Source organism: Pyxicephalus adspersus, chromosome 1 (genome assembly GCF_032062135.1).
Source record: "Pyxicephalus adspersus chromosome 1, UCB_Pads_2.0, whole genome shotgun sequence".
Lineage (NCBI taxonomy): Eukaryota > Metazoa > Chordata > Amphibia > Anura > Pyxicephalidae > Pyxicephalus > Pyxicephalus adspersus.
In genome coordinates, this window is record NC_092858.1 from 151,448,299 (window position 1) to 151,474,508 (window position 26,210).

General features: G+C 36.2%; 1 protein-coding gene across 4 annotated transcripts in view; it reads right to left on the reverse strand.

The window, feature by feature from the left end:
- The window catches only part of GLRA2 (glycine receptor alpha 2), a 111,382-nt gene that overhangs the window by 65,713 nt on the left and 19,459 nt on the right, over window positions 1-26,210 (reverse strand). For all 4 annotated transcript variants that reach the window (XM_072431450.1, XM_072431480.1, XM_072431460.1 and 1 more), the window contains exons 4-6: window positions 17,855-18,078; window positions 10,672-10,754; window positions 547-684 (exon numbers count right to left, since the gene is read on the reverse strand). In XM_072431450.1, the coding sequence (XP_072287551.1) occupies window positions 547-684; window positions 10,672-10,754; window positions 17,855-18,078 (445 nt within the window). The remainder of the gene's footprint in view (window positions 1-546; window positions 685-10,671; window positions 10,755-17,854; window positions 18,079-26,210) is intronic.

Below are 26,210 nucleotides of genomic sequence, written 5' to 3' on the forward strand. Positions count from 1 at the left end.
TATTAGTCTGTCATTTGCAATCCCTATTTAATGTACAGCGCTGCGTAATATGTTGGCGCTATATAAATCCTGTTTAATAATAATAATAATAATAACGGTAAACCATGTACCAGCTCAGTTATATAGTGCGGGGTAGGCAGCAGGTCAAACCTACATGAAGAGTAAATTCCAAAGTGTGGGCACTTCACCAGGGACTTCTACTATGGTAGGTGGCTTCCGTTTTTTTTTTTCAATTTAGGGAACTATAGGATAGTTTTTTCATCCACCCTGTCTAAGTAAACTGGTAAAGGATCCAACCTTTATTAGGGAATTATAGGCAGAGCAGAATGGAAATATGTACCTTGTAAAATGAATCTTGGCCTCTAATTCACAATATCAATGATGGAGTAAATCTGTCAAACTTTGCCAAGTTTTACTTGCTTTCTTTTATCAATCATATTAATTTTCCCTAAACAATATATGCATGAGCTGTGATTTTGAATAATGAATTCAATAGTAAATATACATGCACAGAAAGATAATGAAATCACAAGGAAAGCTATTTACCTGTGTTGTAATGCTTTGTGCAGTAGCCAAGCTCATTCTCCTCTTTAAGTATAAACTGCGGCAACGTTAAACCATCAGCGACTTGCACAGGGCTATTGCTCATCCATTCAAATATAAGGTCATTCATTGTGTATCCAACTAGGATAAACAAACCACAGATGATTAGATTGTAAATTGAAGGCACATCAATGTCTCATAGAAAAGAAAAGCAAGCATTTTCTCTTCATTTGAAGCAGGCAAAGAACTAAACACTAAGCAAGCTCTAATTATCATCCTTTATTTAGAAGTAAATCAGAATGATTTGCATTATGTAATGTTTTTTGAAATGCGTATTATAACACAAGATGAATGCTCTTTGCCTATTTTATTCTCTGAATAAAATAATCACAGGCATGTTTGGTCTGTAGGCATCAACTTACCCTATTTTTCATAACATTCATAGTCAATTTTCTGTGATTAGTTGGCAAAAACACTAATTTAGCCCACAATTAGGTGGCATTTTCACTTAAGAATCTGAAGGACTTATTCATATTTGTACATTATAGTAATATGCAGTAAAATGTGTTATAATGAAGAACACAACAACTCATGTACCAATTTGCTGTACCATTCATTGTGAATGCTACCGCAACAAACAGTATAGTAACTGCTAGTAAGCTGCAGCACGCAACAACACACATACCATGCATTGAGGTGAGCTATGTCCAAACAAAGGTGCATATCTTGCCTTAGTGTGCATTGCCAGCCCATTCAAAACACAGCACACCCTATCACAGAAATGCAACAAATATCTATTTTTGTAATCATTCATATAGTGCCAACATAATTCACGCCATGCTGTTCTTTATGAATAACAATAGCTAAATAAATACTTTTGGAAAATCAGATAACATAAGTACGCACAAAAGGTACAATACCATAATGGATATGTATCTGTAATGTTGTATTTATCTTTAGTGAAATTAGCCAAGTTGGGAGACCATGGCGTGTTGTACAACCAAAAAATACTAATTACTAACCAAAACTAATACTAACTTTCTTAAATTGTAAGCCGCATTAATGACATGCTCTTGAAGTCAAGAGTGGCTTGTTCACCAGAATATATGAGAAACTTTCTGTCTGTGTTTCTTAATTCATTAGCAATGCTTTGTAATTTTTCATCTAAGTGATGCTTGGGTTCTGCAAACTTTACACACACAAACATATATATGTGGCAGGATTGTGGATTTCTTAGATTAGACACCTGCAGGAATTTACAGTCTGGTCTTTTTACTATAGAAAGACCTGGGATACTTGAGTTAAGAGAGCAAAGTGGAAAGCCTAGGACTAGGATAACAGGAGAGCAGACAGGTGAGAGTTAAAAGGTTTTTTTGTGGGGATAGAAGGGTCAGCTTGAGGATTGCTGTGAGGGCAGAGGTAAGGGTGAGAACAAGGTCATAAAGGTGAGGGTATAGAGAGATGAGGTCATTAGGAATTTAGCTGAGCAAGTGTGAGCTTCCCGTCCTCCCTCTGTGTTGTGGTGGTTGTAGCAGAGATTTGACATTAGGGAATAGTAATGTGGGTAATGGTTGGGTAAGGGTATGCAGTGGATGTCCTCGAGGGCAGTGTTCTTGGTGTCAGTATTAATGGGGTTGGGGATCTTTGGTGTGGAGTCTCCTGAATGGCCCGGTGAAATACATTTAGTGTGGAATAGGCTGTGAGTAGTTTTGATATTCTTCCCAAGCTGGACAATTGTGTGACTTGGAGTAGCAATATCATTTTGCCACCGATCCCAATTATTGTGGTGGATGCCTTCGAGGACCGGCGACCTGGGAAGATGTTGAATAAGAATTTGTTATTTATATTGTTATGTTTTAGGTTGGTTTGGTTAATGTAATTCTGATGTTATGGTAATGATAATAGTAATAATAACACTGGTGAACAAACATTTTTTTGCCAAACAGATTAAAGTCATTTTAGGTTATGGTTGATGCACAGATTCCAATTATGGTATTGGTTTTGCTAGATTGGCTCTAGTTTTTGAAAAAATTACCTCAATATTAACCTCATAGAAAACTAATCAAACATGAAAATTAAACAAAATTAAACTGGATTTGCCTACATATACAAAATTAAATTTTTGAAATACTTAAAGTCAAAATATTCTATATTCAGTATATTTACAGAACTAATCTCAAAGAAGTCATTTAAAAAATCAGTTTGTATGATTTCCTTTTATGCTGATGACAATCAGAGGACAATCAGGTTGAAGGCTCCAGCAGTAGTCTGCCATCATGTGTAGCACACACATTTTTTAAAGTTTATCAGCAAGTTTTGTACCAGTTCTTCATAGATTTGTGCTTTATGGTTACCCAAGAAGTTCATGACAGCCATAACATAGCTGTGCCAGGCAGAAGCTTCAGTATTAGTCATCTGTGGTCCATCAAAGATTCCTGCTTTTTTTTCAGTACTCAATCCAGGGAAGAATCTACAAATGTATTTAAATCAATCATCGTCCTTGTTTAGAGCTCTAAAGAATTGCTTCATTAATTCCAACTTTATGTGTAGTGGAAGGAGAATGATTTTTCTTAGTCAGCCATTGGCTCGTTAATGATATTTGCTGCTCCTTTTTTCATGTTTTCCCTTGGAAGCTATGTCACTTTTTTAGAGTGATTCTGCTTTGCTCTACTATCCCACAAGCAGATGAAACATGGGAACTTTGTGTATCCAGTCCACTTTTCTTTCCAAGTAGGAAGTTCACCATTTTTAAATCAACACATGGACCATTGGTGTTCATGATAGCAAAGCTTTTGCTGGACCATTTTGATATTTTCAAATCATTTTTTTTAGTTTTGTTGAGTGGCCAATTGGAATTGATGTATAGCAGTTGCCATTATGCAGTAAAACAGATTTCAAACTTCGAGTGGAACTGTCTATGAAAAGCCGCCAGTCTTCTGCTTGATATTCTGGTACTCCCATATGGGCTAGTAGTCCAGGGATATTACAACAGTACACAAAGTCTCCATCCTCACTGAAACATGGTAGGAGTGTCACCTCTTATGCCCTATAAACCGTTATTTTAACTTCTGGTCTTTTAGACAGTTCTTTTCTTTTAGCCTGGATGCTAAAAGTTCAGATGCTTGTTTTGACAGACTTAGGTCACGTACTTAATCATCGAGCACTTCTTGGGAGAACTGCTGGTTTGATGAAACTTTTCCTTCTTATTCACTTCCACTGCTAACTCCTGGATTACATTCCAAACCCTGTATATCCTCCATGTCAGATACAGGAATATCAGGGGTGTAATGAACACTGGTATGGGAACATCAGCACCATGCGGCACAGGTCGTCTTGCTGTTTCTAAATCAGGGTACTCCCACTTGTTTATCTTGTAATGATTGAAACGTTTTACATTCACAGCACAAAAATAACAATCTTTATGATGATTTTTGGGCTCTCGCCATACCATAGGTACACCAAACTTCAAACTTTTCAGTTTTCCATTTTTTCACTGACGTAGGCACTCTACACAAGTTGCATACCATATGGGGTGCCCAAAACTTATCTTGGTCCCCCAGTTTAATATGCTGTGTTAACATTTGTTGTTGGTAAAATTGTCTATTCGGATAACTGTATCACAAGAACTAGAGCCAATTCAGTTAAACTAATGTCATTTCTGGATTCAGCAGACCTGAATTACACTGAATATATTGAAAAATCCTTGGCAAGTGAACATTTTTTTTGTTGAGCTGTGTAAAATTAAAAGGCCTGTGGGCTATTTGACCATAAAACTTTTGTCTTTAATTGAGCAATACGGGTTGGGTAGGTTGATGTAAGTGAAGGTCTGCGAGTTTCTGTTATTCCGCAGTCAAGTTTTAATCACACTTAAATTTAGAAATGTTTATTTGGCTTATTTATTAGTATAAAACTATATATTTGGAAGGGAAAAAAATATCTATGAACAAAAGTTCAAAGTGCAAGTTAGCTAAACTAGCAGCAAACCTGGAGAATACCTACAAAACACAAAGATCTATACGTAATAATAACATAAGACAGTAAATGATGATGTTTAGTTTAGAGTCATGCCAATCACACTGGTGCCACTGGAAAACAATAACTTCAAGGTGGACCCGTGAAAAAGAGGTTGTCGTTTGTTTGTTCCAGACAATGGAGCTATTGGTGTGGATGCTATACCATTTTCCCTATGCTACTAAGCCATTCATATGTAATATTATTATTATTATTATTATTATTATTAAACAGGATTTATATAGCGCCAACATATTACGCAGCGCTGTACATTAAATAGGGATTGCGAGATTTAGATTTTGAGGGGGGGATGATGATGAGTTCTGTTTTATCCAGGTTGAGTTTCAGGAATCGGTCAGACATCCATGATGAGATGGCCGACAGGCAGCATGAGACCTTATCCAGGACTGAGGGAGACAGGTATTAGGGAGGATTTACATTTTTCTGTTAGATGGCTTTGTCTTTGACTGCCTATAGCTATCTGCAGCTGACTATGCTAACTTCTGTACCAACAAGCATAACTCTAAACTTACCTGTTGATCTCAATGGAAACATAATACAATGGCATATAGTAAGTTAATGAAACCTTTGCTAAAATGTAAAATTGCTTTAGGGACATTTTTACAGACAGTTTTCCAATAAATAAAGAAATAATATTCAAAAATTTTGTAAATAACAAATGATCTTTAGAGTCTTCTCATTAGGATGCAATGATGCCAAAGAAACATCGTCAGCAGACAGCACGAGAATGAGTAAAGGAAATGTTGGCCTTTTAAATACATTCATTAAAGGTGACATTTAATTTGTCCCAGGTTTTATCTGGTATGATGAAATGTTATAAAGAAAATGGCATTGTGTAATGATTTTGCTGTAGAAAGCGAATTAGGCTGGTGGCAATGGCAAAATTGCTTAAAAGTTAATGATTAGAACGGAATTTCTTAATTTGTATATCGCAGTTCCTGTATGGCCCGGTTACCATGGTAACACTGATTCACTCAATGGATTCAGATAAATTATGACTTAACTTTTCCACATGAGACAAATACAGCTCTTAGTTACTGTTAGAGGAAAGTTTAGAAAAATGCAGATAAACATTTTTTTTGCCAGAGCATTGTCATTATATGTGCTTATTTTGATCTGTTATTCTCATTAATATTATTATTCTGTTATTCTAAATATGTAATATTTACCATGTAACTATGTAAAAATTAAGCAATGTATTGGCAATTGAAGATTGTTACAGATAATTTCAGATTGCTAAGATATACATAATCAAAAGGAGCAGCCGCAAAGACCTCCATGAGGCACTTCTTGTTCTTCGGCCGCAGAATTTCTCCAGGTCTCATTCAAAACATATTGCTTTTTTGTTCACAGTTGCAAAAAAGTTCATAGTGACTGCATTATGGTCAGGAAATCCCACCGTAGCTCAGGTCACACAGACACTTATGTGGTTCTTTGTTAATGAGAATTTGGCTTATAGATTACATGATGAGGTGGAATTCTTTGTTAAAATATGGTCGCCTTGGTTGTTATGTTACCGTCCAAGGGCTTCGATATTTTACTGTTAATTTTGTAAATATATCTATCTACGGCTTAATTTCTGGTGAAAAAAAGGAAGAGTTTGGGTTCTTAGGGCACTGGGCTGGCTTTTCATTGGGGTACAACCTGTATGCCAGAGATGGTTTGTACCTAAATGGAAGGAGGTCTGCTGTGCTGGAGGAAAGATTTAGGGCAATGGTGTTGGGATATTTAAACTAGGACAGAGGGGGTGGGACAGTTTAATAAGGTTGCAGAAAGGTCAGACAGGGGTCAGTCACTAGTGGAGGGTGGATTTGGGATAGTTCGGGTGAGGGTTATAGATAAATATAAGGAGTTTTCCATGTTATACACAAACATTGGATTGTGCAGTACTAATTGTACTGAAAAACAAAAGGATTTGACAAACAGTGCTGGTAAATGCAGCAATGGTTTAAAGAGCCTGTTCATCAATGCTAGAAGTCTGGCAAACAAAATTGGGGAGTTGGAAGCCTTAATGAATTAAGAGCATTATGACTAAGTTGGTATTGCTGGATCCTGGCTTTGTTCTTCACATGACTGGGCTGTGAATATTCCTGAGTCAGAGTCAGAGAAAGACAGAGTCAAAGGAAAGGGTGGTGGTGTCTCTATGTGAGAAGTGATCTGAAAGTGAATGTGAAAGAAGAAATTGTTGATGAAGCATGTGATGAGGTTTAGACATTATGGGTTGAGTTGAATATGGGGATGCATAATACACAATTAATTATTGGAGTCTGCTTTAGAATCAACTACTAGCACAGATAGAAAGGGTTGCAAAAGCTGGCATAGTTTTAGTAATGGGAGATTTTAACTACCCTGACATTGACTAGAGTAATGGCACAACAGGTACAGCAAAAGGGCAGAAATGTATGAATTTAATAGGAGATAATTTTATGGTACAGTTTTTAGAAGCCCCAACTAGAAACGATACTCTGCCATACATAGTTTTTTTTAACAATGCAGAGCTTAAAAAATACAGAATAGATAAAAAAACATTACATTTTAAGGGGGCACATTTACCATTACTAAGGCGACTCTCTGTGACATGGACTGAGAGACAATATCATCCGCAAAGTACACAGAACAGAAATGGTAATGTTTAAAGTCTGTTCTACACAAACACACTGAAAAATATATTCCAATGAGTAATTATTTTAAGAGGCTAAAATTAAACCCTGTGTGGATCACAGCTAATGTTAAAAATGCCATAAAGAACAATTCCAAAAATATTCCAAAAATATAAAAATTAAGGATCACCTTCATCATTTGAAAACTATAAAGAATGTAACAAAGGATGTAAAAAACTTCAAAATGAAAGACAGATTGCAAAAAAAAGTAGGACTCACACGCCCAAAAAAATTAAATATATTATTAGCAAAAACATCATATCTGTGCATGTAGGCCCCTTAAAAAATGTCTCCAGGTTGGTAACTGAGGATAAAGAAAAGGCGGATTTACTAAACATTTTTTTTGTAGCTTTGTGTACACAAAGGAAAATAGTAGAGTTTAAGTCAAAATTGCTAATAGCAATGTCACTGCCTTAAATGAGCCAAAATAGTTCAAAATTGATATGATTGAGAAACAGTTGGGCAAAATTAAGGTTGACAAGGCACTAGGACCTGATGTAATACATTCATGTGTCCTCAAAGAGCTGAGCTCAGTTATTTCAAAGCCATTATTTCTAATTTTTAAAGACTCTTTATTCACTGTCATGGTACCAATGAATTGCCGTAAGGTCAATGTGGTTCCTATCTTCAAAAAGGGAGCCAAGTCACTGCCAGGGAACTACAGACTGGTAAGTTTAATGTCCATAGCTGGAAAGGTCCTAGGGAGTTTGATAAAAAACCACATAGAGGAGTTTCTGCTAGAAAATAGTATAATAAGTGATGGTCAGCATGGCTTTAAAACCGAGTTGTCAAACAAATTTACTCTCTTTTTTTATGAGGAAGTAAGTAAACAGGTAGACAGTGGAGTAGCAGTTGATATAGTGTACTTGGACTTTGCTAAAGCATTTGTACCCCATAGAGGGTTAATATGCAAAGTAGGGTCAATAGGTTTAGAAAAGTCAATCTGTCAATGGATAGAGAACTGGCTTAAAGCCCGCATCCAGAGAGTAGTGATTAATGATTCATACTCTGAATGGTCTAAAGTTATTAGTGGTGTACCCCAGGGTTAGGTGTTGAGACCTTTTTCTGGTTACCATCTTTATAAATGATATAGAGATTGGAATTAAAAGTATAACTTCTGTGCTTGCTGATGACACCAAACTATTTATTGGAATTAAGTCCATACAGGATGTCTATAATCTACAAGCAGACCTGGATGTACTGTTTGATTGGACAGCCAAGTGGCAAATGACATTTAATATAGATAAATGTAAAATTATGCACGTGGAGGCTAACAACATAAAAGGCTTCATACTGTCTAGGGGGAATACATTTGGGGGAGTCAGAAATAAAAAATGATTTGGGGGTTCTGGTAGATCATAGACTTAATACCATCATGCAATGCCAAGCTGTAATATCTAAAGCTAGTAAAGTATTTTCTTGTATTAAAAGAGGAATAGACTGCAGAGATGGAGGCATTATCCTGCCCCTGTACAAAGCATTGGTCAGACCACATCTGGAATATGCAGTCCAGTTTTGGGCACCAGTTCACAAAAATGACATTGTGGAATTGGAGAGAGTGCAGCGAAGGGCAACTAAATTATTAAAAGGAATGGAGGAGCTCAGCTATGAGGAGAGATTAGCTGAACTGAATCTATTCTCCCTTGGGAAGAGACGTATAAGGGAGGATATGGTCACCCTAGATCAATATACAAATGGTCCATATATAGAACTCTCTTCCCAACTATTCTATTCTATACTTTAGGATCCTTACAAAGGACAAGAGGGCACTTTTGCGTCTGAAGAAAAGATTCCTTGAGCTTGTAGCTGATTGACTTTCCTTTCTGAACTGACAGAGCCAGTGGCCTGACACCAATAATATTTTAGGTGTCCAAAGGTGGCATCCACAGCATGGGCATTTAATTGCAAACTTTGCTCTAGGGTAAAAAGGCTGAGGAAGGCTTCTTGAAGGTGTTTATTCACATATATTCCATATGTATGAGGACATGGCAGCAGGCTGACATGTAGATTTAATGACCTTTCTGGACTCTATGTTCATGAACCTCTAGCTGTCTGCTTTTGAATCTTGATAGTGGTTGAATGCACTAGGAAAGCAGATCAAAAAAACAAACTTGATCGATAGTTCTAGTTTTTTTTTAAAGCACAAAAGATTGCTGAAAAGCACTAAGACACATATCAGAAAAAGAATGCACATGTTTTAAAGGATACTTGAGATAAACTAACACACATTACAGGGTACTTGGGAGATACTTGTTATAGTAAAGAGGTACATATTATGTTAGTACAGAGATATATGGCACACAATATTCTGGTCATTCCAACTAGAACAATCTAGTGCTGCTTTAACTTAAAAAATGAGAAATATTTTCATACAATGTGATGCTTAGCATGATGTATTAGAAGAGTTGATTAGAAATAAGATAAAATATAACAACTAAGATTCTAAAGTTCTGTGATTACTTGTTGCATTGTTTTAAAGTGGGGAGAGATTTTTCCTTTTTTTTATGAAAAGGCAATCTGAGTCTAAGTTTGGACACTATAAATTGACGTTATCATTACAATGAAGTTGCCTAAGCCTTCCCCTTCAGGAAAGAGAATAAATATATTTTCTATTGAATGTTATTTTGTTGCAGAGAAATTATTCTCAACCTTTTTAACTTTGTGGAACCCCTTTATTATTTATATTTATTTTAAGATCTTGGGAAAACCCTATATATAATTACTATATCCACAACTCACAGTACATTAGTGTGGTGGAAAATTGCCTCTTACATTGCTGGCCAGTGAAAAAAATGTCACTCTTACAGATAGCAAAAAGAATCATTAGTGTCATTCAACTGACCTGAGAGGCACAAATTGCTCAAGGAACCTATAGCAACCTTTGGAGGAACCCTGGTTGAGAAACACCAGCTCTGGCAGTGTTTATCTCCTGGTCTCCAACTTACTTGGTTGTCCCTACCATCAACCTTTGTCACTATTGTGTGATCTAGGGGTCAGCAGGAACTGTCAGGCTTCAGGGAATATATTTCTGGATTATACAAGCGTTGAGCAGAGTAGCCCCACTTTGCACTGTGGAAGAATTTCCTAGCTCTGTGTGAGATATGACTGTCCACTTTTTGCTTCCACAGAGCTTTGTTTTCACTCTCAGCAATTGAATGGAGCACCAAGGGAGCAAAATCCAGTATATGTGTCTGTAGAGATCTGCATTAATGTAAACCTGTTAGTTTGCCCTTCAAGCACAAAATCACTTTGAGAAATCATCTTGTAAGAAAAACAGTATTACTCTGGAGACATTTCTAAAGGCGCAGAAATGCTGGAAATTTCTATTTATATACCAATTCCCCTCATAAAGGGAGCATTATCATTACTAAAATGCAATACTGATGAAACTTTTATACTGCAGAAGGCAAAAAAAAAAAATCCAAGGGACACTTACAGCTCTCCAACTGCATGGCACATGTCTGTACATCCATAGGAAAATTCTTCAAATCCATTGGACAGGACAACGTTAATGTCAGTCTGTAACAGATTATCAAGAACATTCAGTATACAGTATGTTTTAATTTCTTTATTTAGTTTTTGTACATTGAAAAATTCACTATATTTAGTCACGATTTATGTTTATGCTACACTAAGGTTCACCAATGTCTTTATGTGTCTACTATGCCATGTTAGCTTATCCATGGTGTAACAAAGCAGAGAATTTACATGTGAAAAATGCTGCACAAGGATAAACAGTGGCTGAACATGTAGAGACTAGCGTTATATTTCTCAGCTTCTCTACAACAGAAAGTCAGGAACCAGACATAACCAAAGATTTGCAGACACCTGACCATCCTTTCTTTACAAATTTGGATAAACTAATAGGGTAAGAAGACCTGGATCACCATCAGTGTTCTAATTCATCAGAAATTGGTGATCAATAGAGTTGAGGTCAAGGCTCTCTGCAGGCCACCTATGTCCCTTCACACCAATCTAGTGAAGTCACATCTCTATAAACCAAGCGTGGTGCATGGGGCTCAGTTATGCTGGAGCCAAAAGGAGAAAACAAATTTTATTTTTTATTATTTTATGGTCTAACATTAACAACATCTAAAATTAAACATACATTTATAGCCTATGGCTATAAAGTACATATGATAGTCAGCTTTCCATACAATCTTGGCCATAAACTCTAAACAGAGTGGAGTTAGAATGGAGATGTTTCATGTTCTTCAGAGGAAAACAGGAGGGAGTATGGGGCTGTTGTATTTGAGTCTGCAACTGATTAAGAGATTGCTGACTTATTTGAGTCATATGGATTTAGTAGGAGGGTCAACTAGGAGCCAGTGATGCAGAGATGTATCTCAAACATGAGCTGTGTCTGTGTTGGGTGCATCGGTTAAAAAATTACAAGGTGCTGTGGGTGACTTGAGTGATCAAATAGGACTCAGTGGACTGTATTATGGCATACATTTTGGTGTCTAGCTAAAACTGAAATGACTGAAATCTAAGCTGTAATATATCAGAAATAAAATATGTGAAGGTATCATATAATATGCCAACAAATCAGATTAAAAAAAACATAATATGCCACTCACCAATCAGGTCTTTGTCAATTATGCTTCCATGTTTGCTGCTATCTCTAACATCTTAAATGCTATAATATTTGCTAAATTCTGCTGTGTTGTGTTGCGTTTGTAAATGGACGATTTTCTCTGCTTGTGTGTGTTTCTTCTTGACATAATGGGATTCATAATAAAGGTAAACTAATTGTCCAAATGCTTGATCATTTTCCTTTCTTACTAATATAAATACTATATAAAACAGAGTGACCAATTGAAGGAGATGAGCTCCTTCAAATATATGAGGGCATGCTAATGGAAATTCAACAACCATAGAACATTACTTTAAAAGAAGCTACATACTAAATTACATCTATGTTATCCATAGACTCAGTGGGAAAGCCAGGCAACTAGCATTCAAGATCAGCAATAGCAGTCTCCATTATCTCTCGCTACTGGTTTATTTAAGCTTTACGCCACAATAATATGCGCTCACTGAAAGTAAATTGTGCTTCCTCTTAATTGGCCTGTGCACAGTGATATAATGAACTTCAATTTAGTGCTTCAAATGTTATATCTTCTTTGCAATTGTTGCTGCTCTTGTCAGTTTATATAATTTACACAATTTCAGTTTTATATTTCATGGAAGGTAAGATAGTTTATTTATGTAGTAAAATGAAATTCTGCATCTCATTGGTCATCCCTAAACAGGATCTGTTAACATTTCTTGTATGATCTTCCCGGTACACCGAAGAAACACATTCATCATTAAGTAACAGGGACAGCCATCTAGACTAAACTAGTTTCCAGCAAGTTGAAAAATATTTGTTAATAGTGGTGAGTGCTTCTGACAGTAGAAGAGCTCAATACATCCCCTATATAGACCCTCAATGGCCCAATCCCTGCTGGAGCAACGCAATGGCATTGGATTGGTGGTTTGATTGAGCGTTTGAGTGATTTTATGTTATCACCAAGCATTGGCAGGGGAACAAAGGAGAGGTAGCTGGGGAGGTCGGCATTAAATTGAACCTGTTGCTTTGCCCTGCACGGGCAAAGCACTGGCACATTTTAAGAAGTTGAATTGCCAGCCATTTATACCAGTCCTACAATGTCTTTAAAGCAGACCTATCACCACAATCTTTAGTTTAAATAAACAGGTAGATAAGCCTTTTATATAAAGTAAAAATGTTCTTTTTTTTTTTAATATTAAACGAATAAGTAAATTAAAAAAAAGGCTAAGACTCCCCCCTCCTGACTTTATCGAGCCTCCTGGTATACCTACATATTGTATTCCAAGAGGCTTTAGGCTATTCCTACTGCTCCTGATTTCGAGCATGCCCAGAAGGGGCTTTTCAGGCGTAAAAAAAGGTGCTGATATCAATGTGCATGCTTTTTTTTCACATTTAAAGCAGGATATGTCACCTGATCTCATGCCTGTGCACTACGAAATCAGGTGACATAGCCATAAAAAGGAAGAAAGAGGAAGAAGGTGGGGGGGGGGGGGCAAAGGAGCATAACAGGATCTAGGAGGGATTAGGGTTCTGTAGAAATAAAGGTAAGCATGATTTCTTTTATTTTAAAGCATACCTAAACTCAAAAAATTTACTTTACATAAACGAGTACACAACCCTTTTATTTAAAGTAAAAATATTATTTGTGTTTATTTTAAGTGCAATGCCAAAAAAAGGTGCAGCACCACCCCATTAATTCTTGATCACCTAGGTGGTCAAGAATTAATGGGAGCACAGAGTCTACCGGTATACCTACGTCATGTATACCTGGAGGCTCTTGGCTACTCCTTCTGCACATGCCTGAGCACCACGCTTGTGCAGTGAGATCTACATTTTTCCACAATCTAAGTCACCTGATCTCGCCTGCACAGTGCAAGATCGGGTGATGCAGGAAGAACCTGGAAGATGACAGAAGAAGACGTTGGCGCGTCGTCCCAGAATCTGAAGACAGATAATGTGGGACACGATAGAAGAAACCTCCCGACGGATAGACTGATCTGCAGGACTGAAGGTAAGTGTGATTTTTGGTTTACTTCAGCTTTAACGATAATTCCACTTTAGAAGTGTTTTGACAAAACAACATATTCAGAGCATAAGTTATTAACGGTTTCATGCATGAAAACAGTATGCATAATTTTGTGTTGGTTTCTGCAACGAAACCCCAAATATGGAAGTCCTATCCTATAAACACTTGCTTTGCCACCCACATAAAATACTCACTGCCATGCCATGCTTTTGTAAAAAAATAGTTATTAAGTAAGAATAAGTATAGCGCCTCCATTTTTTGTAGTTTTTTACATTTACTATTGACACATAAGGTTTTCTGATTTCTTCTAGAATTTAAATTGAAGAGGTTATTATCAGTAACATTTTATCAAGGTAATGGGCTTAAATCGGTAAGAAGATTAGAAACAGAAAATTCTAAAATCACAATACATTTCAATCTGATGTTCAATGACTCATCAGCATAGTTTTATTTACAAAGGGGAAGCTTACATGCAGCTTGTCAAACCATTACATTAGCTAGAATGGTATTTCTAGCCTAAGTGACATGAAATGCCATTTTACTGAGAAAAAGAAGCCAGTTGGGTGCCATTGTTAAATGAACTGAATAATGCACTTGACATTTTCCCAAGTAAAAATTCTGAAAACTTATGCAAAACGGTGTTCACAACTGTATTTTGAAGTGCAACAACATGCTAGCAGACATCAGACACTAAATTTTCACATTTCAAGGAAAACAAATGCATCCTTTATTTTACAAAGCTGTAATTTTAAACAGTTGATGATGGAAATAACCAAAATGTATTCCAGGGTTTAGATGCACAAATATGTATTGTGGCTTTAAGTATGTATGTACTTTTATGTTTCCTTCATTGCCTTTATGACATTGTGTTTCAATGTGACCAAATGCCAAAAATTGCAATGAAATTCTGATTCTGGTAGATGTGAAAGGGGTCATATGTGTCAATAATCCAGGAGTTTTAGGAGCACCAACCTTTCTAAAGCCACACATCAAGGAGGCACTCTTTGCATGGTGCACTTTTTTTTTAGCTAACCAAATTTTTCCCTCTCATGAAAGAACCAGTTTAATGTGATTTTCCTCCAGGCCAAAGGTTCCCAGTCCAGCCCTATAGAGAAAACATTATATCTGCAGTTTGAAAGTTCTCCCAAAGTTTTATTAATTCTTTTAAAATTCAGATACATACTAATATCCATCAAAATGGATATGGACCTTTAGTCTGCATGTCTCAGTTATGTCATACCAAGTCTCCACTTGTCCCAGTTATGGCCAAACAAGATGGCCAAAGATCAGGTATTCTGGAGAAGAAGAAGATGGTGGCACCTGGATGGCACAGGGGCAGGTAAATGTATTTCAAAGAATTGCACAATAGTGGGACTTTTAAGGTCAATTAGAATCCAGTATAAACCAATAAAACCTTTATTTAGGTACAAAATAGCAACAACAATGATAGTAGCAGCTGCAAAAATTTGTTTTATATATACACAGTACATCCAATCTTCTGTGTAGACACCAACAAGAGCGGTGTTAAATCAGTCGGCACGTTTTGCGTCAAATGTCAGGAGATCTACAATATATGGACACATTCAACTTTTTTTTTAAAAATTAAAAAAAACATCTAGTAATATAGTATAAATATCTTTCTGTTCAACAAAGAACCATAGTTGTAACATTTTTTACCTACATGAAAATGCTCATGATTGTCCATACAGACTTCCGCACATGAAAATGCTCATGATTCTCCATACAGACTTCCGCACATGATGTAAAAATAAGCAATGGAAGGCAGCATGAAACACAGGTGACTCAATAAAATACCTATCAAATTCCTGGATAATTTAGAAAAAACTATTTTTTTATCAAATAATTAATAATTTATTGTAGGGGCTTATACGTTTTTTTTCTATTTCCAATAGGATAATTAAACTAAACAAATCTATTGATGTGAATAAAGAATATTTATTTATTGTGTAAAAGATATTTATTTCACATATGGTACAAGGTTGAATTATTAAAATGTGATTGTGCATTATATGCACCTTAAAGGATGCATAAATAGATAAATGGAAAAAAAATGTTTTAACTTCTTAAAGTGTTTCTCAGTGTTTCTTGCTGCCTTCCATTGCTTGTTTTTACATCATGTGCAGAAAGCTGTATGGACAATCCTGAGCATTTTCCTGAGCATATGGTTCTTTTTTGAACTAAAAGGTACATATACATATTACTATATGTTTTTTTAATTTTTTAAAAAAGAGTTGAATATGTGTCCATATATTGTAGATCTCCTGACATGTCCTGAAGAAGTGGTCACATTTGCAGTGAAACGCGTTGACTGATTTAACACCACTCTTGCTGGTGTCTACACAGAAGATTGGATGTACTATGTATATATAAAAAAATTATGCAGCTGCTACTATCATTGTTCTTACTATTTTGTACTTGAATAAAGGTTTTATTGGTTTATACTAGATTCTAATTGGCCTTAAAAGTCCCACTATTGTGTGTTTTTGTTCGAAGTATAGCTTGTATTAGGGATGTGGCCTTGGAAAAAGAATGATAGAGGATTTCGTACACTTTTTTACTTATTTTAAAGAATTGCAATTAAACAGATATGTTTATTTTATTCCAAAAAGGGACATCACCTGGTCTCTTCTTCCTTCCCCCTTCCCTGGATAAGTAGAGTATTATTATGTTATCCAACCCCAGCACATATCATCAGTATACATGCAATTGAATGTTATTCAGTATCCACAACTCTCTATCTAGTTTTAAACCTGCAGTGTATGCTCATTGACTCAATAGTCTGCAGTGTCTATTCATTAACCTCACAGCAATCAACTGCCATATTTGACCCCTTGCCCCTATGCTTAAAAGTGTTATCCCCATAGGGACATGTCTGCAGGCTATGTTATCTGCTTTAAGAGCATCTTTATTAGCCCCTTAACCATAAATATTCAGCGTGTGTGCATTAACCTCTCAGTGACTTGTAACCAACATACGGAATTAAAATTAAGCATTTATAGCTCACCCTAGCTCAGGTGTGTTAAGCCATTTTTTGGCATGTGTGCATTATCACCGTAGTACTAAGCTGTAGGCATGTATTTCAGCAACTAGATCAAAGCTCATTTAGGCAAAAAATTGCACTCTATACCTGATGTATGTGGTTTAACCTCCTAGCACTATTCTTCTGCTTATGTCTTCTGCCTATTTGCATTAATCCCTTTGAAACCAGAACCCAAATAATGTTCATTAACTCCTCATCACTTGGTCCCCATTGTATATATGATAATCCCTTACGTTTATGGTAAAAATACCAGCCTTGTCTCCACTAATTCTTAGAAATTGGAAATTCAGCTCCACATTTTCTGTTTAAACATCCCAGCAACAAAGTCCTGTCCAATATGTTCTTCTACCATCCCCAGGACTTTCACCACCATGTTCTTCAGAAGTACACCATTTGTGAGTGAAGATTTTCTGTTCTGTTCAAGGTCATACACTTTAAATCCTTCTCCTACAAATACTGCTAATATACTTTCTAGAATCCTTTTCTACACATACTGCCCACTGTCATACTCTCTGCACGCATCTCCTCCATGGATGCCCATTGGCATACTCACCAAATCCGTAATTGCTCTCATCTCCTGCATATACTGCCCTGTTTTCATAGACTCAGGACGCTTCTTCTTCTGTATATGTTGCCCGTCAAACCATACTCCATACTCATTTCCAGTGCATATTCACTATCATATACTCAACACTCCTTTACTGCATATACTCTTGGTAAAATACCTCTGGAATGGGCAAAATTTGCTTATGAACTGTCTACTTATTGCCCACAATTTGCACATTTTCCCATTTGTAAATTAAGTATATACAGATGACCCATGGAAGCAATGAGTGTGGATTATAGGTCACAGCGATGTCAAGAACATGAAAATGGAGGTGGATAGGTAATTTAATGTGTGGATCCATGAAAAGCATGCAGAAAAAATGTAATATCAACATTATTATCCAGCTGAGGCAAATAACACATTACCTTACCTAATACTGTATAGCACATTTCCATTTTTGAAAATCCTCAGCAGTTTGTTGTCTGTTGTGACATCATGAAAGTTCGCCCCCTTTTCATTAGCAAAGAATAAATCTGGTTTCCAAATAGAATCCAACATAGAAGGATCCAAATCTAAGGAGTCGTCTGGGTATTCACTGTAAGAAAGTCTGGGGTCATTCCACTGCTGCCGCAAAAAGATATTTACTCGGTAGTCCTAGAAAAGTGGTGAATAAAGAGTCAATATCATGGTTGAGGTTTGTCACGTGTGGCACTTTATTCTTTTCACTGCCAGTGACCCCTGCAATATATTATGATACAAAATGCAGGTGCCTCTGGAAGGAAAGTATTTACATATGGAAAGGGAGTGAAAGATGTTAGATACTCTTTCAGGCAACTTCTTAAAGATTATTTATGGTCCACAAAACAAATGTTTAGAACTTTAGATAAAATAAATAATTTTACCAAAGTAAGAGAATATTACTATATACAATGTATAACAGTACATGCTGCTGCCTAAATATAATTTCAAAGAAAAACAGATACTCTTGCTTGTGACTACTCCATGTAATAAAATTGGAACCCCACATAAAGATTAGAAAAGGTTAATGCAGCATACCCACAAATGCATTCTTTTATTGTACACTATTATATGCTTGGGCTAGTAAAACAATCATAGTATACAACAGCAAAATAATGCTCTGTCTCCTGTTTTATGGTTGGACTGGCATCTGCTAAGCTCTATAAAAAACATCAAGGGTTTACCTGCTGAGAAAGGCATTGTGGATGAGAGGTGTGTAGTGTGATTGGTTTGTAAATTCAGAACATTATAATTTGAAGTAGCTGCAAGAGTGTAGTGGGGCGGGCATGGGTGGGAACGCCGTGCCCTCACTTTTTTGGAAATGGGCACACGTGCGCACAGACCTGCGATGAGAGAGTAGGCAGGATCTGGTATCATGATGTCACTCTGGGGGAAGTTTCTTCCCCTCTGAGTGACACATAGGCAGGGGTGTAGTGGGACTTTTTTAGGACTACACCCCTGGCTAGATGATGTCCTGGTAAGAGATATTTGTCTGAAAGTTCTTTGTACAGTACCATCCATCCAATTACTAATACATTACTCTGTCATTACAACTATAATTTTAAAGGTCAACAGCTCTTAGGAGCACAACTGGTATATACTGTATGTCTTGGTGTATATGTGTATTTGTGTGTATGAAAGTGATCACCATTTCATTATGGTACATTTGTAAGGTCACGTAATAGCAATTTCATAGTTAGCAGTCAGAAGCTCCGTATAGCTTCACTGGTGCTTCTTCAAATTCTTTGTATGTCATTCCAGGATCGTCTTAAGGCTGGGATTTGCAGAGCTCAAAATATTGATTTGTATCAAATATATACATTTGTATAATGTACCATGGGCTACCACTTTGAAGGGGTTACATAGCCAATAACGTATTTGTAGTCCTACTTTGGATCCTCATTTTGAGTAAGGATTGGTAATACATATGGAGAAGATTTGGAGAAGTTGCAAAAAATGTTAAGGCCATGATCTTTAGAATAAATGAACTGCCTTTACATAACACATGGTAATGCATAGTAAATGATAACACAGCTAACACAATGCACTGGAATTAAGAAATATGAAGAAAAGAAATATTAATCCAAAGATGTAAAAAGGGCACATAGTCTACCTGCATGTACCCAATCCCATTATACCAGTTATGAGTTACTAACCCCTTAGGCAGAAGCAATCCTTTAAAAAACATATATAATGGTAAAATGCTACCATTTAACATTTGTGCAGTGGACCATATTATTAATATTAACCATATAATATACAGTAATTTTAATTAGCTCAACTGTTTTAGGACATGGTTAAGGTACATAAAAAATCTTTTAACAATGTTTCTGTCCTGTGAAATTGATCCTTATTTTCCTAATGTATTAAATTGGCATAAATAAAACAAGTTATTTGTGTCTTAAAAACCTGAAGAGTATCTTCCTCTTTTCACAATGTATATATAGTTTTAACACTGAAGCTGCATTTGCAAATGCCACAGCACAACAGACCTCATTAGTTTGCATTCCAGCAATGCACAGCAAACAACCATAATTAATTTGATATGAACAAATTATGCATTGCGGTTTTAGGAACAATGGCGTTGCAGTGAGTTGATGGGTTTTTAAATGCCCTCCATATGCCATATGATATGTAGATCAGTGAATAATAGACGCTGTTATCCTAGTAATGCCACAACAGTTCAATCAAATCACTGTATCATTTTTTTCTGAGTTTAGGCTTCAATGAATTCTGCACCAGACTGAGGATTCCTCGTTGTATGTGTAATCCAAATGATTGATGTACCCATATTGGATTTCTGGCTGGGTGTATCTTGCTTTTTGGAATAAGAATCTATTTAGGTAATTTTAAACTTCCAGGTAAATTACCCAATACACAGTTAAAATACATATCTGGGAAATGTTTCACATGTTAACTAGACAATAAAGGCAAATTGTAGACAAAATGATCAAATTATAATTAAATTTGCAAGCTATTAAGTAATTGCAATATTTGCTTCTAGCCCGGATCTGTACCCTGCAGTACTTTTGCAGCACTAGATACTAACAGCCAGCATTATTTAACCCCCTTTTGAGAGGTATCTCTGCAAAGCTAGAAAAGTCTTTTATCAAATACCCATTACAAGAAAAATTATCTCACTTGGGATATATCCCCTCACTTTCTGATTTGTGAACAAAAATGTTTCTTGTTTCTATCTTTCTTTTTCGGGAACCAAACCTCACTGTCTCTTTCCCTTCGTTTTGGTCTAATGTAAAAAAGTGTACTATTTAGAAGCCGGAACTCCAATTTTATTTGTTTTAACTTTTTATTCAACCTGTGAATTACAGACCGGAATAAAGGATTCATACTGTTGGAAAAACATACTTGGTGGTTTACCTAGTCAGTTTTAGGGGACAATTCTTTGTGGTGTATGTCACTGGGGGCATGAGAGATGTGATCCTTATCTACCTACTTTGTCTTTGGGACCAAGGTGCCCTTCTTAACCATCTAATAAAGAAGAGATGCTTTCATTTATGATGACAAGGGTCATAGGGAAAAATAGATGGTAAATCTTAAAGGAGACCCAGAAAACAATCAGACCCAGAAAACCAACAGGGTTTCTATACCTGTCAGTGACCAATGCAATGACCAATAGGTCAATGGCAGGTATAAGTTGGATTGGAACTCTGATTGTTCTAATTCCAAGGTTAGATTCAAAGTTAGAATAGCTCAGATGTGAGTCAGAATCTACTCCAAACTATCTTGCCACCACTACAGTTCATTCTTCCAAAAATAAAGCAAAAGTGAATGCTGAGCAAAAACATTTTTAATGGGTTGGGAAGGGGTGAAAACCCCTGCTAGGTGATTGTTTTTACTTTTAGTAGTATTGAGGAACTCTTTCTTTTCTATCTGTTCCAAAGATGCAATTTCCTAAAGAGCAAGTGTCCCAATTGGAATATATTTGTTCTACCCTTCTGCACTGGCTAAGAGATACCCTTTAAGCCTAACATTTTGGAGAGGGAACCCTACCCAATTCATGGAGGGAGCAAACACGCTCATATTTTCCCTGGAATTAATGTTTAATTACAATTTTACAAAAGCCCCCACACCCTCTTCTACCATAGATTTACAAATCATCTGTATGGATGGTTGAAGAATTTCACTGAAGCCCCAGATGTCATAGTAAAGCAGCAGCTTGTTTGAATCTGTGCTCTGTGTGGTGCTCGGATTCTTGTTTGTGTCTTTCTATCCCTACAGCGACAGATTAGCTGTATAATTAAACTGTCTGTCACCCCGCACAGAGCCATGGCTCAGACAGGAAGTGCACAGGGGAACCTGTAATCAGATAAAGCAATTTGATATCATTTTGCACAGTGTTGGCAAAACTGTTTACAGTTAGAAATATTGCTAAAAGCTGATCCTTCAGTGGCTTGTATTGTGCAGCTATGTATATGTAGCACTCCGATTGGGATATAATAGGAGGAATCCTATAGTTTTGTGCAGAACATTGATACACCATTTAAATTCAGGATAAATTAATATTCATGTCTGAAACCCAAATCCAAAAAATAAACAAAAAAACTATTCAAAAACTGCAGCCAAAACTTAGATGAGCTGAAAAGGGTATCTCTCCAATGGGCACATGGAAAGCTGAATCCTTCCAGAGGTTCTGGACCTTCATTTCTCTACCATTGTCCGTATCCCTATTTGAGGGGGTTTCCTTTAAAATGTACTCGAACTCTGGATTACTTTTTAAATGAAAACTAAAATGTCATAGTATGTTCCATTTGTTTGTTCTTTTTGTTGCCTTGAGGTGTTTTATTGTTTTTTAATTGTTTTATTGTTTACTGTTAAGTCTACAGCACTCCCTTCCCATCCCTCAACCAGCAACCATAAACTTTATTTATATAGATTGTCTATAACTCCCCTACCAGAGTGAGCTACATTCCTCCCCTCATCTTTGGAAAGGAGCCAAAAGGTAATTCAAGGAGAATTACCAACATACTGCTTGCAGAGGTGGTCAAATTGTTGCACCTACTAGAGTGGTTTTCATTCCTGTTCTATGTGATATCCGGCAAATCCGCAACAAAATATATGTCCTGAAATACTGAAATTCTTTGTTTATTTTTCTCAATATAAAACTAAATAGTATTTGTAATTTTATGTTTTAAAAGTTCTTTACTTGACAAGTATTTTAAAGGTTTGGGAGACTAAGGTTGGCTATGTGACAGCATCTGGGAAAACCATGTATTTTCCCAAATCTAACTAGACCAGGACAAAATCTGTATCCAGATGGAAGGTCTCAATCACCATAAATTTGCAGTGTATGAATTTTCAGGTATCATGCACCTCTTTTTGACTTTTATGGGTTCCTCTTGATTGATACCAATAGATAAAAAACACCTGATTTATTTTCCTGATAACCTGCAATGATTGAACCAGACCCAACAATCAAACCAAGTGAAACCTACGCTACTATACTGTACTGTACAGTACATACATGACTCACTATAAATGTGATATTTCCACGATTTACCCAAAATTCATCTCGCTATATGCTGCACGTGTTTAAACAGTGTGGGGTTAATTTATGGCTTAAACAAAAAGCAATAGGGGGTGGCGTCTGTGTATTGCTGATATTTGGAACGTAACCTCCCCGATAAACGGGGGACTATAGTATCAAATAATGCTTTTAGTGTCAAACTGTCATACCGTTTTTCAAGTAAAATCATTATTTAAACATTTGGAACTACCTCGATTTAACAATCAGAGATGTTACTTTATTTTTAAGTTGATGTTTTTTTTCTTTTCAATAGTATCAATCAGCCTGTTGGATTTATTTCAAAAGGTGATGATAAAACAAAAATTATATGTTGTGCTGAATTTAATAGCGGTTCATTAAAACATTATCTGGTTTGGTTACTGTGCACTAAAGTACTTTGCATATAATCTTTATAATTTGCAGCTTTTTTTTAAAAAAAGCCTGTATTGAGGTTCAAATCTTGACCAAGATGCTATCTTCATAGAGTTTGTATGTTCTCCCCTTTTTGAGTAGGTTTACCCTGGGCTCTACAGTTTTTTTTTCCATAGCCCAAAAACAGCTTTTAGTTGGATTATTTGACTTCCCCCAAAAATTAGCCTTGGACTGTGTTAATGACATGTGGGTGGGGACACCATTAGATTTTTGGCCCCTTTGAGTTAGTGAAATGTGTGCTGTTTTCTCCACATTGTATCTGCCTGTCATTTGCTTCCCCTATTTAATGTACAGCACTGCATATTATGTTGGTGCTATATAAATACAAGCTAAAAATAATATTGATACATGTACCTTAAGCAATATTATATCCCCATCCTTTCCCCTCTAGTACATGCTGGTGAGACTGTCCTTCCACTGACAATCCCTTGAATCCCTTAAAACAAATAGGATTTGTTCCTTACCTAAAGTGTATACCCAACCAAAACATTCCATTGATTTCTATTACTAATAAAGAGATCTGTCCTGCGGTGAATGTTTTACCAACAGCAACACAGGCAGAAATATAAATGTTATTCTGTAGTAGAACAGAAGAAGTCTAGAACCCCTTTCAGATTAAATGTATTATGTTCTTCAATTATCCATTTCATTTTGGTAAAATGTAATATTTCTAATTTAGATACATCATTCATTATCATTTTATTAAAAAGAAATGCAAAAACATTTATTCTCTATTCAGCTCTGGTATAAACCATTAAACCTGGCTGATACGCCTGGATAAAATAACTGGGTGATTTGTTAAAGTAATTAGCGGATAAATGTGTTAATGTTGAATCTTTCTTTTTTTAACTCTAATTAAACAGTCTAAAGAGAATCTGTCACTAAAACAGCAGTTCATTAATGTGGTAAGGAAACACATTTTTATCCAGGCTTTTGTTCTGCTGGAGACAAAAATAAAGACGAAATACTCTTTAAATGTATCCCTGGACACTGCCATCATAAACCCTGTTCCCCTGTCTTTGCAAAATTGAGAGATCCTGACTATGTATCTTTCTGTTTAAAGTTGAACATTCAAATCAAATTGAATGTATTACTTGAGAATAATCAGGAATAGTAGTGCAATGGTTTGGGCCTGGTTTTTATCTGATCTGCAGCGATGTGATCCACGTTTATAAGTTACAGGTTAAATTCAAAACCCCCAGCTAAAACTAAAATATTATTTTATTTTTTTCAGATACTTTAAAGTAAGTAATGGTAAATAGGGAAAAATGGGTAAAACTTTTTGGCATCTGTGTACTATAATATAAATATATATAAATTATATATATCATTTTCACCATCACCATCCTGATCTCTTTACTGAAGAAGAAATATCTCTACAGTAAGGGAAATCCACAACAATTGCTTTTATTGGGTGATTTGCCCTTTAAGCTACGTACACACGTCCAATGGTTCCCGCCCGATAATCGGCTCAAGGCCGATATCGGACAAGAATTTGGCGTGTGGACAGCACCCGTCGTCCATCGTCCAAACGACCGTCCTGGCAGATCCACGGACGATTGACAACGAATGATCCTAATGCAAGGGAAGGGGGAGAGTGCATAGCGGGGTTCCACTCCGTCATTCTCCCCCTCCCTTCTGCATAGAGCAGAACGGTGCTGTACAGCACTCGTTCATGCTTTGTGCAGTCCTTAGTTGTTGAAAAGGATTGTGAAAGATCCTTTCCAACAACAATTATCGCACGTGTGTATGCAGCTTTACTCTTCTTCTGATAACAATTTTTCATCTATGTCACCAGTACAAAAGGAGAATCGTTCCTAGCATTTTGGAACACATGCAGCCATAAAAAGGAAAAAAAACTGTATGAGTAGGTAGGAGGAAAGAAATAGTAGGTTCCCTACTTTATCTAGCAGTAAATAAGAGGAATTTGCCCAACTTAATGTCAAAGAATTTCCCCAATGTCGGAGGGCAATTGCCTCTCGTCCTCGTGTGCCTATGGAAAAGTGGTTCTCCTCATTGGCACACAGATTCAAAAAAAGAAAAACAAAAACAGGACTAATATATGTACTTTCTTATTCATGAATAACCCCCCACCTTAACTAATCCCTTTGATTCAAAACTATTTGAAAATGGCTTTAAATACACTTTACATAAAATACAGGACAGATTGCTACTGGCTGGTTTTTTTCAACCCATACACCAAATGATAATGTCATTTCTAAAAGTAATTTAACATTCAGATATACATTATTCACATGATTTACTAAAATACTAATATAATACATTTTCATAGCTTTCATCAAAAAGGAGTGATCAGTACAAAAAAAACCACATTGCACAGTGCCAAACATTTGCATTGTTAAAAATATTGCACATATAAAACAAGGATCAGACAGGATGCAACTGTGTCTGCAGTATGGCAATAACACAGTGGTTTTGTTACCCAGAAAGCTGGGTATGAAACAATAACCAAAGACTGAGGTATTCTTTTACTGCAGACACAATTCCATCAATCAATATGCTAAATCTCTGTGCAAGTGCATTTTTTTCTCATATGGAGGCAGTAATGATTATTAGTATGTGCGCAGGTACATTCTGTAATACACAGCAAAATGCGAGGATGAGTACCAAAAAATAAAATGCAAGCATAGTAAGCGTGTGCGTTTATTATCATTGAAAAGCATTCTGCAAAGATGATGACATGTTTTCTATATGCTACTGATTGAGTTAAAGTGAATAATAATTTTATATTGTAATTTAAACAGCTCATTTGTTTATATTTGGGAAATGTTAGTTTTTGGTTATTTTTATA